The sequence below is a fragment of the Microcebus murinus genome, chromosome 28, assembly GCF_040939455.1.
Source record: "Microcebus murinus isolate Inina chromosome 28, M.murinus_Inina_mat1.0, whole genome shotgun sequence".
Classification (NCBI taxonomy): Eukaryota; Metazoa; Chordata; class Mammalia; order Primates; family Cheirogaleidae; genus Microcebus; species Microcebus murinus.
The window spans coordinates 920,010-935,804 of record NC_134131.1 but is presented as its reverse complement, the minus strand read 5'-3'; the positions used below and the strand labels follow the sequence as shown (position 1 = coordinate 935,804).

Genomic DNA, 15,795 nt, shown 5'->3' with positions numbered 1-15,795 from the left:
ATTTGGACATTTTACTGTATATAACATACATACATCTCTTTAAAAAAAAAAACACACACACCCCAAAGACAGAAGGGAATGAGGAAGCAGGTGGCATCGCAAAACAATTTTGAGGTGAAAAAGGAAGATGAAGTTTTGTGACAAGACCTCAATTTTTCTCAGGAGGTGGTTGTTGTAACAACAGGCCTAGAACGGGGATCCAGGTAGGCTCGGATTTGAGAAAGGTAGACACGCTGGAGCAGTCCCTGTGCCGCAAAAAGGCACAGAAGTTTCCCAGAGCTGGATTAAGAAATGGGCACCAATAAAATGTGGTGTATGTATACCATGGAGCACTATTCAGCTCTAAGAAACAACGGCGACATAGCACATCTTGCATTTTCCTGGTTAGAGCTGGAACCCATACTACTTAAGTGAAGTATCCCAAGAATGGAAAAACAAGCACCACATGTACTCACCAGCAAACTGGTGTTAACTGAGCAGCACCTAAGTGGTCACATAGGTACTACAGTAACAGGGTATTGGGCAGGGGGGAGGGGGCGGGTATAGACATACATAATGAGTGAGATGTGCACCATCTGGGGGATGGTCATGCTGGAGACTCAGACTTGTGGGGGGAGGGGGGAAGGGCATTTATTGAAACCTTAAAATCTGTACCCCCATAATATGCCGAAATAAAAAAAAAAATGGGCACCAACATGCAGGGCTCCTCAGTTTGCTCTGCCAGACGCTAGGATTCCGCAGTGTGAGGAGCAGGGGAAGGAAACTGAATGGTCGAGTTTGCCTCGGGAATCGCAACAGCTGGTACGGGTATGTAACGGAGAGGGGGATGAAGCCAAGAAGGTTCTAGTAGGAAGAATTCAGACGACTGGAGACAGAAAAGCTTTGAGGACAGAGCAGGACGGTGGGGCTGGTGCCGAGGCCTTGAGGGCGAAGCGTGGCAGAGGGAGAGCAGGGGAGAAAGCGAATACTCACTCAGCATTCCGATGCCGAATGCCAGGCCATTCACACGTCGCCTTTCCCAGGATGTGACACTGTGACCCACAGATGATGGGGAAACAGGTTCTGAGGCCCAGACCTCGCCCTGGACGACAGCAAGCAGCAGAACGATTTCAGATCTAGATTTCACTCCCTGGCCTCTCTTCCCCACACCCAGCGGCCGCACAACTTAACTCAGGAACAGCAGGGCCAGGATTTCAGGGAATCTACGTACACAGACGTGGAGGTCCTCAAGGTTGCTGGCCGCCAGCTCCTGGAGAATGGCTAGTGGCAACCAGAAGAGGAAAAACTCATCCAAGCAGACGGCATGTGCTTCAGCACTGCCCTTCAGGACCATGCGTTCAAGTGGCAGAAAAGAAATATATTTACTAACCACCTACTGTATGAGGCACATTCACACTAGCCAATTAAAAAATCCAAAGTCAGGCCGGGTGTGGTGGCTCATGCTTATAATCCTAGCTCTCTGGGAGGCCGAGGCGGGCGGATTGCTCGAGGTCGGGAGTTCGAAACCAGCCTGAGCAAGAGCGAGACCCCGTCTCTACTATAAATACAAACTAATTGGCCAACTAATATATATAGAAAAAAAATTAGACGGGCATGGTGGCTCATGCCTGTAGTCCCAGCTACTTGGGAGGCTGAGACAGAAGGATCGCTTGAGCCCAGGAGTTTGAGGTTGCTGTGAGCTAGGCTGACGCCATGGCACTCACTCTGGCCTAGGCAACAAAGTGAGACTCTGTTTCAAAAAAAAAAAAAAAAAGAAATATAGATCCTGCTTCCATGCGCCAAGATTCCTGGGAAAATGAGTGGCCTCTGCTTGAGTTTTTTTTTTGAAGTGGCATCAAGGGAAAACCAGGTTCCAACTAAAGGAGATGAATTCTGGGAGTTTTGGAGTTAGCAAGAGGGACAGAAGGCACAGGGAGGAGGGCTGGGAGAGGCTCAGCTCGTGGGGCGGCCGGGCTGAGCACACAAGCAAGAGGGACGGGGGAGCCAGAGGCTGCATCAGGGTAGGGGTGCACATGGAGTTCCGATCGCAATGCCAGACAGCCTGTCAAGAGTGCCAGGCACTAGCCAGGCACGGTGGCTCATGCCTGTAATCCTAGCACTCTGGGAGGCTGAGGCAGGTGGATCATTTGCGTTCAGGAGTTCGGAACCAGCCTGAGCAAGAGCGAGACCCCATCTCTACTATAAATAGAAAGAAATTAATTGGCCAACTAATATATATAGAAAAAATTAGCCAGGCATGGTGGCGCATGGCTGTAGTCACAGCTACTCGGGAGGCTGAGGCAGGAGGATTGCTTGAGCCCAGGAGTTTGAGGTTGCTGTGAGCTAGGCTGACGCCACGGCACTCACTCTAGCCTGGGCAACAAAGCGAGACTCTGTCTCAAAAAAAAAAAAAAAAAAAAAAGAGTGCCAGGCACCGTCTGCCAGTAAGTAAAGCCTGAACATCACCCCCTTTTTTTCGACCCTTCCCTTATCCACCCCTAGGGTAAACCTTCAGTAGGGAGTAAACTGCACACTGTTTTGAAAAGGCCGAGTGTGGTGGCTCACACCTATAATCCCAGAACTTTGAGAAGCTGAGGTGGGAGGAGTTGGAGACCAACCTGGGCAACACCGCAAGACCCTGAGTCCATAAAAAATAAAATCGGTGTGTGCCTGTAGTCCCAACTATTCGGGAGGATTGCGTAAGCCTAGGGGTTCAAGGCTGCAGTGAGCAGTAATCCTGCCACTGCACGCTAACCTTGGTGACAGAGCAAGACCGTCTCTTAAAACCAAAAGCAAACAAAAACACCAACCAGCAATAGGAGGTATTCCAAACACCTACCATGAGTATGTGCCAGGCGCTATGTAATAGCAATTTTCACAGCAATGCTACAATCACCCTATTTTACAGATAATAAAACTTAAGCCTAGAGAGTTGAGGTCACTTGGCCAAAAATCATGGCCATAGCCAGGATTTAAAACCAGGTGTAGGCTGGGCGTGGTGGCTCACACCTGTAATCCTAGCACTCTGGGAGGCCGAGGCGGGTGGATTGCTCGAGGTCAGGAGTTCGAAACCAGCTTGAGCAAGACCCCATCTCTACTAAAAATAGAAATTAATTGGCCAACTAAAAATATATATACAAAAAATTAGCCAGGCATCATGGCGCATGCCTGTAGTCCCAGCTATTCGGGAGGCTGAAGCAGTAAAGCCCGGAGACTGAGGTTGCTGGGAGCTAGGCTGATGCCACGGCACTCACTCTAGCCTGGGCAACAAAGTGAGACTGTCTCAAAAAAAAAAAAAACAAAGTTAAAAAAATAAATAAGTAAATAAAACCAGGTGTATCTGTATCTGGCATCAGATTTGAATTTTCTTTGATTCTATTAATCACAAAATTGTTATACATAAGCTTCAGAATCAGTTATGAAATACTCTTTTTAGTGGCTTCTTAGGTGATAAACTCTTCTTACAGACTTACTAGCCTGAGCAGATGTTCTGGCTTATACTTAACATGTAAATTTAAAAAAAGAATAGCAATAATAATAATAAAATAAAATAAAATAAATGAGAGCCCTACTTCTTTGGACAAACAGGGCAGACTCTGAAGATGACAAGAATATGTACTCACAAAAATGAGTTATTTGCACAAAGACAGTGGGAAAGAGAAAGACAGAGAACTGAGACTTCAATTTCTTGTCAGAAATGAAAACTTGAGCAAAACTACCCTGGGAGGGGAAGTCCAATGGTCCAAAATCTATTAGATTAGAAGTGACTCGACTCTAGCCACTCCTTTGCAAGGACATAGCTCTAACAGGAGAAATGAAAAATTCCTTAAGAAACTGAAATTACTGCAGGAAGATATTCCTTCAAAATATACTCCCACAAAGAAGGAGCAAATACTTAATGACATCTACTATGTGCCAGGAGCTTCCTATACATTTATTTGATTTAATCTACAAACCTATCCTGCAGCAGATGGCTTTATCTTCATTTATAGTTGGGGACTAAAGCTCACGGAAGCTAAAGAACTTGCCCGAGGTCACAAAGCTAAAAAAACCAAACAACAACAAAAAAAACCCGACATGGCCCAAATCTGAACCCAAATCTGTCTGCTCTACCACATCATACTGCCTACGTTGCTAATTTTCAAAGGAACACAAGATAGACCTATTTTAACTCCTTGCTTCTCAGCACTGCAAAATTCCCTGCTCCCTCCCCCAGCGTGTTTCAACCTTTCCTTCATACATAGAAAAGTATCTGCCACAGCTCTCCTGGACAAAAGACCCACACCTTGTTACAAAATTTTTGTTATAAAACATTTAATGTTAACCTACAATACAATGTAAACTTTTATGAAAAAAATTTAAAGTACACTAGATTTCTTCGGTAAATTATCACATAACTACTCAGGTGCAGTACAAGTTGGGGCACTGCATCCTTCATGGATGGATTTCCCGTTGCTGCGTTCCTCGCAAGTCCTAAAAACACCAGATGTAAAGCGGAGCTCCTTGTTCAAGCACCAGACGGTAACACTTGCCTGGTGCTGCGTTCTGGGGGGTTATCACTCCTTCTCACAGTCATTTTCTGAAACTCTTTCCTTGGCCTTGGCACCATTAGCAACTTTCATAATAACTGTTCATTTGAAGATTATAGGTTTGTTTTAAAGAGATAGGTGTCTCCTCTGGCTATCTCTTATCATGGTGGAGGCAAGCAAGAAATGTTTGCAGCAGGAAACTCTGCAGAAGTGGGAGAAAACACCAGAATGGCCCCACTGAGGCTGCAAAAATTCAACTGACTCCAAACGGGTGTCTTTGCTTGGTCATTTCCCATGGTTATGCAGCTGAATCTACAACTTCAGTCTTGGGAGTACAGAACAAACTTTGAAACAAATGTTTTTATTTAGTTGGTGACGTGCCATTTGGAAACAGCTGAAACATCCCAGAGGTGATTTGGAGATGAGCAAATTGCCCGCGTATCACCAGCTTCTCAGTGTTTCCTCCCTTGCACGTCCCATCAATCTCCCAGAGGTCCTTGGGAGTGACATAGATTGTACTGGCATTAAGTGACAATGTGCAGCCGTACTTCACTCGGAAATGGCACCAAGGCAGCAGCACTAGGGTCAGCAGAGAGACAGGCACAGGGTCTAAGAGCAGAATTGGTCCAAAAGGGAAGGGAAAGGGGAACTTGCTGCGTGTGAAGCCTCTTGAACCTAACGCAAATGGGCAGGCTGTCTCCAGAGTCGTCCTAACATAAAGATGAGAGACCTTTTTAAATAAATATTCTGGCATCTGACCTCCTTTACTGAACAAGTTATCAAAAGTCAAGAGGCATAAAGTGCACATTGTAGAGTAAGATGAGATCGAATTATGAAGGAAAAAAAAAATCACAATTTCCCCAAAGACGTGTGGGCAGGATACTTACACAGTATACCCAGCCCAACAAAGGCCCTTAGCACCCTCCTGTGCTACCAGGGAAATAGCTGTGCACTCCAGACAGGCAGGGAGGTCTGAGTGAAGTGGTGACATTCCTCCACGCATGGCCGTCAGAGGGAAGCAGATTTCACGTAAGGTTCCACGCAGAATATGGTCCATCCTGGTGTTCACTCCGGATACACTTCATGACAACAGTCAGACGGCAATTTCCCACTCATCTATTTTCCTAGAGACGGCGTTCTAGTCACCTATGCCAAGGCCACCGGGAAATCTTCAGACTCTTGAGGTGTTATCTGAAGGTGCCTCACCCTGCCCCATGTCTACCCCAACAACAGTGCTGCAGAGAACAGCAACCACATTACAGCTACCTCCAAGACTGGTCCTTAGGTTTCAGTTAAGCAGGAGACAAAGCCTTTGGAGACTACAAAGCTAGCAAGTCTTGCTTTATCTGAAGCCCCTGCCCTCACAGCATGCCAGGAACTACAGTAACTTCAGTAGGTTGCAGTGTTACAATGAGCCTGCACCAGTCTAGCTACAGAAAGCTTTGGAATACTTGCCAACACATACTGGCATCTGTGAATACATGGCCTGACTCATGTACCCATTACCATAAACTCAACCACAGACGAGATATCCAGAGGTTTAAAAAACCCCTATTACTTCAACATAGCAATAGAGGGAGAGGATAAAAACTGCCTCCAAAACTGGCTACATCAGAAACTGAAAAGTGCCTCTAACAGTTTACAGGCTGGAAGTTCTGTCTTGGCTTCTGGTTCTTTCTATCCTTAAAACACACATCCGAGACAGGCAGGGCACTGTCATGTGGGTCTGCTGGCTCCACCACGGGCCCTGCTAGTCCTTTGGAAAGGCACCAAGCCTGGCAATTCAGGAAAGCTTGGGGCTGGGGGGCTGTATGCACGTGTGAGAGAGGAATGAAGAACTGCTATCCTTTGGTTCACACCCATCACCACCACCTGGCACCGAGTCCAAGAAAAGGCTGCAGCTGTGTGTAAAGGTGAGTTCCCACCACATACTTGGGTGTATCTGTATGTACATGGTCTTTGTGGGGCTGCAAACCCAGGTTTCCTTCCACTGCTTCAAGTGGGGTACATATGTGGCAAGAAAGGACAGCAAGAGTTGGACCAAAAAGGAGGATCTCTCTGGGAACATGAGGAACAATGGCAGAAATAAGCACAAATCAGCCCGGGACACCTTTATTACACTACTATGGGCTAAGGAGCCCAGGGCGTGAACTTGTGGATTTAAGAATTGGCTCCTTATCAATAAAGTTAAGGAAAAAAAAATACACCTGTGTCAGTCTCATTCCTTTGGTCATTACAGAGCAACAGCAAGTTATTTGTAAATTGTGGGCAGTTCAAGGAACATCTCTGTTCTGTGCTTCCTCTTTCCTCTCTTCTCCAGAGGTGGGAGAAGCGAGTCCTTAGATGCTGCAGTAAGCTGGTTGGAGGATTTTCACTTTTATTTTCCATAAAAGCAAGAATGAATGAGAACTAATGGGAATGTCCCCATCCCCGGCCGGGGCGGTGGATGGGGTGGAGATGAAGAGTCTCCACTTGCTGGAAGGCGCGTGTGCAGAGGCCGTAAGGAAGGGTGGGCTTGCTGAGGGGTACGGTCATTGCTAACTTCGCGTGCGCGCGCGCACACACACACAAACACACACACACACACAGGTTCTGACTCTTGCAGGCAGCATGGTTTCTGATCCTTCCTTAGGATGCAGCAGTCTTTTTAAAAAAAATATTGTATAATAATAATAATATGAATTTCTCTCTTTTTTTGTTGTTTTCTGTTTTTTCCATTTCTTTTAGGGATTGGGGTAGGAATGGAGAGAAAGAAAAAGTGTCATTCATCTGTTAGGTCCTGAACAAAGAGAACTTCTGTGTGGCTGAGTCCAGCTTCCTGCAGTGTGGGGGGATTGGGCCACTCCTCTGAAGGGACGCAGGGCAGTACCCGCCTGGGAAAATTGGCTTCAATCTGAAACTTTTCAGGGCTTTCCTTCAAGGAGAATAAGAAGTCGTGGATTACCTGCAGAAGTCACATGGAAAAAGAAGGGCAGTGAGAAAAAGAGAGACACACACGTGACTATAAAGTCAAATTCCCCCAACTCACCCTATGATGACTGCGAGACATGAAATACCTACATTAATTACATTGGAATTCTACTTCGAGTTCTTTCCATTTTCCAGGGCAAACATGTGGGGAAGCCCTTTTAAAAGAAATAACACAAGCCCAAGCTAGTACTACTCTAAACTGATTCACCGGTATCTGCTTTGACAACTTGTCTGATTTAATGCTGAAAAATTTTTACTTAGAAATAATTACAAAGTTACAGAAAAGACGGAAGGATAAGACACAGAATTTTTTTCTTTGAACCAGTTGAGAGTGAGTTGCCAACCTGATGTCCCATCACCCCAGAATACTTGAGGGTGTATGTCTTACAAACAGGACAATCTTCAACATAACCACAACTCAGCACTCAAAATCAGGATATTTGGTGGCCTGATGGTGTGTGTCTGTAGTTCCAGCTACTTGGGAGGCTGAAGCAGGAGGACCTTTTGAACCCAGGAGTTTGAGTCCAGCCTGGGCAATGTAGCAAGACCCTCATCTCAAAAACAAAAACAAAGCAAATAAAAAACTTTACGAAATTTAAACGACACATTGTTACCATAATATATGTAGTGCATTATAATTTAGGCTCCATTCAAGTTTTACCAGTTGTCTTTTATAGCAAAAGGATCCAGTTTTAAATCAATTCCTCAATCTTTCCTTGACTTACATGACCTTGACATTTTTTTTTTTGAGACAGATTCTCACTCTGTTGCCTAGGCTAGACTGCTGTGGTGTTAGCCTCGCTCACATCAACTCCAAACTCCTCAAACTTGAGTAGCTCAAGCGATCCCCCTGCCTCAGCCTCCCGAGTAGCTGGGACTACAGGCATGTGCCACCATGCCTGGCTAATTTTTTATATATATGTGTTTTAGTTGTCCAGCTAATTTCTATTTTTTTAGTAGAATTGGGGTCTCGCTCTTGCTTAGGCTGGTCTCTAACTCCTGAGTTCAAATGATCCTCCCACCTTGGCCACCCAGAGTGCTAGGATTACAGGCGTGAGCCACTGCGCCTGGCCCAACCTTGAGATTTTTAGTTATTGGTCAGTTACTTTGTAAAATGTCCCTCAGTTTCTCTGATGTTTATTCACAAATATTACAGAAATGTGCTGCCTTTTACTCAATGCATCGCATCCAGGTACAATTTGTGCCATTACCTATGCTCACTTCGATCGCTCAGCTATGGAGGTATCTGCTGGGCTTCTCCACTGCGAGTCATTCTTTTCCTCTTTGTAATTCATCACTATTTTGTGGGGAGGTACTTTGAAACTAGACATATTCCGTTCCTCAAACTTTCAACTGCATTTATTTATATCAATGTAGATTCATGATTTCCTATTTTATTCAACAGTTTATAACGTATTTTAATATTCTGATTATTCCAGATAGAGTCAACCTGAATGGCTCACTCGCTTCTGTGTCTTTCTGACATGTCCTCAACGTTCTCTGAACAATTCCCTGCTTCCTGGAATACGCTGCTCCAGGATGGTCTTTTATTTTCCCTGCCCCAGCCCTAGAATCAGCCATTTCTTCAAGGAGCCCTGGTTCTTTTTAGTGGACAAAGGTATTTAAAAACCAAGCTCTAGGTGCTAGGTGTGCTTATTGCTCTTGGGGAGTTGTTGCTCCTAGCCACTCTTTATGGATAGGGTTAGAGAATATGTGTGTGCGTACATCCCTGCACCTACATCTACGTATAAAAAATATATAAAAATCATGACTTCACCCTCCGGCCTCCCTATAAACGAGGGACTTCCCCTGTATACCCTCCTTATCCTGTTCTGGCTTTGCCACCCCCTACCCTGGGGCCAGCTGGGCTGGTGTCCCTACACATGCCCCCACATGTGGACATATTCTTTAACCCGATCAAGATCTGACAGCCTTCCGTGGACTCCCCCGTATGGGAATGTACTCCTCACCCCGCTCTGGCGCTGACAAGGCACAGGTAAACCCTTAGTAGGAAAGGAGGCAACGCCAGGAGAATTTCACACTGCTAAAACTTAAACTGTGAGAGAAATACGTGTGTAGAGGCCACTGTTGTCTCTCCCTGTCTCTCTCTTTTTCTTTTTGTTTTTTTTCTTTTTTTTGAGACAAAGAGTCTCGCTTTGTTGCCCAGGCTAGATTGAGTGCTGTGGTGTCAGCCTAGCTCACAGCAACCTCAAACTCCTGGGCTCAAGCGATCCTCCTGCCTCAGCCTCCCGAGTAGCTGGGACTACAGGCATGCGCCACCATGCCTGGCTAATTTTTTCTATATATATTTTTAGCTGGTCAATTAATTTCTTTCTATTTTTTAGTAGAGACGGGGTCTCAGGCTGGTTTCGAACTTCTGACCTTGAGTAATCTACCCACCTTGGCATCCCAGAGTGCTAGGATTACAGGCGTGAGCCACTGCATCCGACCTCTCCCTCTCTCTTAATGCTACACATTAGGAGTAGGCACGCTCGGCACACTCTGCCCGCTCCATCTAGCATTCTACTTCTAACAAAGACTCAGCTAGTCTTTTTCAGGTCAGCCTCAAAGATAAGAAACACACCATGTGAGTTAGCCTTCATTTTTTTGAGGAATCTATTTCTATTTTCTTTTAGTTATACCTCTCAGAATGATGAATCTCTGGGTTTATTCCCCTCTGTGTGAAACAGTCCTTCATTTGTCTTAAATTTACCTCTTTAGGGATTTTTAAGGGGCTACAATTCCAGAATTTAAGGAGTAAATCCATGTTCCTCTCTTTTTTTGTTTTTTTTTTTTTTGAGACAGAGTCTCGCTTTGTTGCCCAGGCTAGAGTGACTGCCGTGGCGTCAGCCTCGCTCACAGCAACCTCAATCTCCTGGATTTAAGTGATCCTCCTGCCTCAGCCTCCCGAGTAGCTGGGACTACAGGCATGCTCCACCATGCCCGGCTAGTTTTATATATATATATATATATATATATATATATATATATATATATGTATATATGTATATATATTAGTTGGCCAATTAATTTCTTTCTATTTACAGTAGAAACAGGGTCTTGCTCTTGCTCAGTCTGGTTTTGAACTCCTAACCTTGAGCAATCCACCCGCCTCGGCCTCCCAGAGTGCTAGGATTACAGGCATGAGCCACCGTGCCGGCCCCAAGTTCCTCTTAACTAATCCATTCATGATTTTATAAACCTCTCATATCAACCTCAATCATTTTCAGTTCTCTTCTCTGACCCTCTGCAATTTCCATTAATGTTCACTCTCCTTCTTTTCTTGGGACGCTTCAGTTAGATTTGCACCAAGCATTCTTGGTATGCAATCAACACAGGTTTTATATAAGACTGAAATAATACTTTATTTTTCAATCATTCCTTGAGAATTCCAAACACTGGTATAAAACTGCATTTTTTTGTTTACCAATGACAAAGGGCTGATACCACCAGACGTCCCTTTTGGTTTGTAATGGATAGAAAATTTTGTTCCAATATAATACAATTAGTTCTCAAGTATAATTTAGATTTCTCCTTCATTTAAAAGAAAGTCAGCTGCCACTTTTCTGCTCATTCATGGGACCCGGAGATTTTCCTGTAGTTTATCCTTTTTTATCTTAGCATTTAACTCAAGAGCTGAGCATCACCTGCAAACGTCACTCCTTGAAATTACTTATGAAGGGACAAGTTCACAGTAAGATGACACAGGTCTGCAAGAGCACTACAAAACACTCCATCCCTATTTGGTTCTATGTAGTACTCTAAATTCCAGGCCAGCACCACCAGGGTACTTCTCTTGTATATGTCTCTCCCATCTCTCAGCCTCAATTATGACCAAGCATTTCTTTCAGTCTCAGGTAGTCATGATGATCTTTTTTTAAAAAAGAAAAAAGAAATCTATTTAAAAGTCTTCAAAGATTGAATAAGCTAATGAATGGTTGGTTCTTGTGGCCACAGGCCCCCCTTTTTTTTGGTATTCGATATATCAAGGGGGCATAAATGTCTCTGTAACATGGATACACTGTGTAATGCTGAAGTCAGAGCTTTCAGTGTGCCCGTTACCGGGATAGTGTTCACTGTACCTGACAGGTAAGGTCTTAATCCCTCACCCCTTTTCTATCTTCCCCACTTCTTAGTTCCCAATGTCCTTTATGTCTCTTATGCTCCTGTGCAGCCATCATTTAGCACAGGCCTGTTGTGTTCCATGATTTCTAACAGATTTTTTCCTCCAAAACTCTCAGGAAAGTTTGGTTAGGTTTTTCAAATATAGTTTTATCTATCACAGTAGTGAGAGTAGAAACTTCAAGAAGTTTCATAGAGCTCAGGTGTACAAGAGCACAACTGCTAGTGAACATGTAAGCTAAAATCCATAGTCGGGGAAAAACAGGGGAAACCAGGGGAAGGGACTTACATTTACTAACCACCTACTGTATGAGGCACATTCACACTAGCCAATTAAAAAATCCAAAGTCAGGCCGGGTGTGGTGGCTCATGCTTATAATCCTAGCTCTCTGGGAGGCCGAGGCGGGCGGATTGCTTGAGGTCAGGAGTTCGAAACTAGCCTGAGCAAGAGTGAGACCCCGTCTCTACTATAAATAGAAAGAAATTACTTGGCCAACTAATATATGTAGAAAAAATGAGCCGGGCATGGTGGCGCATGCCTGTAGTCCCAGCTACTTGGGAGGCTGAGGCAAAAGGATTGCTTGAGCCCAGTAGTTGGAGGTTGCTGTGAGCTAGGCTGACGCCACGGCACTCACTCTAGCCTGGGCAACAAAGCGAGACTCTGTCTCCATAAAAAAAAAAAAAAAAAAAAAAAAAAGAAAAGAAAAATCCAAAGTCAGTGGCTGGACATAGTGGCTCACGCCAGTAATACTACCACTCTGGGAGGCCAAGGCAGGAAGATCGCTTGAGCTCAGGAGTTCAAGATCAGTCTGAGCAACAGCGAGGGTGGTGTATGCCTGTAGTACCAGCTACTCAGGAAGCTAAGACAGGAGGATTGTTTGAGACCAGGAGTTGGAGGTTGCTGTGAGCGACCTACGCCACGGCACTCCAGGCTGGGCAACAGAGCAAGACTGTATCAAAAACAAAAAACAAACAAAAAAAATCCCCACCAAAGTTGGAGACATGAGTACTTCCCCCAATATAAATAAATGTATAAATGAAAGAGAAATAAAACAAAGAAGCTATTTGCTTCTCTCTCACCAGGAAGCCTCATACTTTTATTCTTTATTAGTTCTGTGAGTCTTACCTTCCCTACTGGCCAGGAAGCACTGTGAATTCCAGAACCATGTCTCACTCATCTGTATGAGTGCCTAGCTCAGTGCATGATATATCTCTAGTTTAAAGTTATTAGAGGGCAGAGTATATTTCTGTTTTACAAATAGGAAGTCTGAGGCCCTATAAAGGATTCTGTAACTTGCCCAATGTTCTCCAGTTAAACAAGGAGAAGCAATGAACGTGCTACCCAGCCTCACTTGACTACAGTGCATCCTCATTTCTATAATGAAGTTTACTCTTGATTATTTCAAGTGATAAAGGAAACAACAGAATCTAATATAGCTGTAAATTTAGAAAGGCAACACACCAACTCTCAATATAAGCAGAAATTTTCTTTTGGTTATAAATACCAAAGATAATAATTAACATTTGAGTGCTTACTACAATCCAGGCATAATGCTGAGTATTTTATTTTATAGATATCAAACATACAAGGTAGCCTCAGAAAGCTGAGTGTGGTGGCTTACACCTGTAATCCCAGGTACTCTGGAGGCTGAGGTGGGAGGACTGCATGAAGTGAAGAGTTTAAGACCACCCTGGGCAACGTAGCAAGATCCTGTCTCTTAGGAGAAAAAAAAAAAGTGGGCCTTCTTATGGGCTAAGTGGGTCAGAAGGGAGAGAAAACTGCAAACATATTCAGATATGTACTTCTAGTGCTCTGGTTACATGAGACAGAAGTTTCTCTACAGAGCAGGAGTTCTGGTGGGATTCTGAAGCCACAGTAAGAAGAGAGCATGGGCCAGGCACGGTGGTTCGAGCCTGTAATCCTAGCACTCTGGGGAGCTGAGGTGGGCGGACTGCTTGAGGTCAGGAGTTCGAAACCAGCCTGAACAAGAGCGAGACCCCGTCTCTACTATAAGTAGAAAAAAATTAATTGGCCAACTAATATATATAGAAAAAATTAGGCGGGCATGGTGGAGCATGCCTGTAGTCCCAGCTACTCGGGAGGCTGAGGCAGGAGGATCGCTTGAGCCCAGGAGTTTGAGGTTGCTGTGAGCGAGGCTGACGCCACAGCACTCACTCTAGCCTGAGCAACACAGCGAGACTTTGTCTCAAAAAAAAAGAGAGCATGGAAGAGCCTCCCACCCTCAAACACAGAAATCTTTTGTGGGACTTTTTTGTAAGGTATTTTTTTTTATCAGCAGAGCTCAAACATTATGATTAAAAAGCCTTAAAAACTGCTTTGAATTGGAAGCTGGAACTCAAGGGACCTACGACAGTTCACTGTACTCTTCCTGGTATCCACTGATGTCAAGCCCATTTTTCTCTCTCCTTCTGTTGTCCCCCCGCCCCCGCTCATCAGAGCAGCAGATGCACCAACAACACTCTCGAAAGTCCACAAAAGCTTCCAAATCTACAGCACAGATGCTACATACACTTCACACAACTCAGGTGGTCCTTACTGTTAGAGACTGTGAAAAGTGGAATCGTCTCTCTACTCGAGAATCATTGGGTAATTTGAAAATGATCTTCACACTGTCAGGGTCATCAGGGGAAGGCTCAGGGGGCAGGCACTCCAGCTTCCTTTCCTTTTCCTCCTGTAAATTCTGTAAAGACACAAAACAAAGGTAAGGCTATGGCACAAATAGGGAAACAGAAACAAGAAATACAATGACCGTGTAGGGTTATGGTACAGTCAGAAGAAAAATTAATGACTAAATGCATAACAAAAACCTCTTAGTAAAAGTCAGAAACAACCTAATTCAAAATACTATTGCATCCTATGTATTATTTATTGACTGTGTTTAGGTATTTATTTGAGGAAATAGAGAATGGGCGCTGGGTGTGGTGGCACAGGCCTATAGTGCCAGCTACTTGGGAGGCTGGGGAAGGAGGACTGCCTGTTGCAGTACACTAGGTGAGGGAGGGAGAGAGGGAGAGGGAGACAGAGAGAGAGAGAGAAAGGCGGGGGGGGGGGGTTATGGCTAAGAGACACCAGTTAGATTAGATGTGGCAATACAAAATCAAACATGATCAAACAAGATCACTAGTAAAATGCCATACTGTCTAACACTAAGAATGACTATTCAAAAAGTAAGGAAAATTTAAATCACCCACAATCCCAACATCTAGTTTTTTCCTTTCACACTTATTAAGACCAAGATGACAGAGTCTGGGCAGTCTGGGGGCCCAACGCAGACTCCTTACCCGCCGCCGCCTCTCCTCTGCGAGCTTTTGCTGTTGCACCTCCTCCTCCTTCCGCCGCTTCCGCTCCCGCTCCTCCCGTTTCTTTCTTTCTTTCTCCTGGTCAGCCCTGAGAGAGGCCAGGTAGGCCTCATCTTGCTGCTGTCTCAGGACTTGGGTCTGGTTTCTTTCTTCCCTGTGAACAGATCAAAAGCATAAAAGGAAAACAGCAATCTCACAAAGTTCTGTGTTTACTTATATTGAAATTTTGAGTTTGGGTGGGAGAATAAAAATGTTGATAATCTTGGCAAATGACTATTTCACACTACCATAAGGGATCCCCAAAGCAGAGCACAACAGAACCTGAATGCGCTGTCTCATCTCAGTTTAATTTGGCAGAAAAAGAAATGGCAAGCTTCCCTCTCCCCTTTTAACTCTTAAAATAAAATTTTATCTTTTTTCAAAATTCTAATAAATGTAACATCGTACTATTATTATGAAGTGATCATCAACATCGTATTTTACAGGTAACTACCCTTTTGGGTTACTGCATTTTTGTTTTTCTTTTTGTGTGACAAGGTCTCACTCTGTCACCTAGGCTAGAATGCAGTGGCATCATCATAGCTCATTGCAACCTCAAACGTTGGGGTTCAAGTGATCCTTCTGCCTCAGCCTCCCAAGTAGCTGGGACAATAGCCACATGCCACCACACCTGGCTTATTCTTCTATTTTTTTTTGTTTGTTTGTTTTTGTAGAGATAGGGTCTTGCTCAGGCTGGTTTCAAACTCTTGGCCTCAAGCAATTCTCCTGCCTCAGCCTCCCAAAGTGCAAGGACTGTAGGCGTGAGCCACTGCATCCAGCCTGTGTTGCTTTCATAAAACCAAAACCCCACACATATACACCAACACACACGATA

General features: G+C 44.5%; 1 protein-coding gene across 2 annotated transcripts in view; it reads right to left on the bottom strand.

Moving 5' to 3' along the window:
- Positions 1–4,276: 4,276 nt before the first annotated feature.
- Positions 4,277–15,795, bottom strand: part of FAF2 (Fas associated factor family member 2) — a 47,972-nt gene continuing 36,453 nt past the window's right edge. For both annotated transcript variants that reach the window (XM_012781524.3, XM_012781523.2), the window contains exons 9-11: positions 14,904–15,075; positions 14,159–14,302; positions 4,277–7,452 (exon numbers count right to left, since the gene is read on the bottom strand). In XM_012781524.3, the coding sequence (XP_012636978.1) occupies positions 7,270–7,452; positions 14,159–14,302; positions 14,904–15,075 (499 nt within the window). In that variant the 3' untranslated portion in view covers positions 4,277–7,269. The remainder of the gene's footprint in view (positions 7,453–14,158; positions 14,303–14,903; positions 15,076–15,795) is intronic.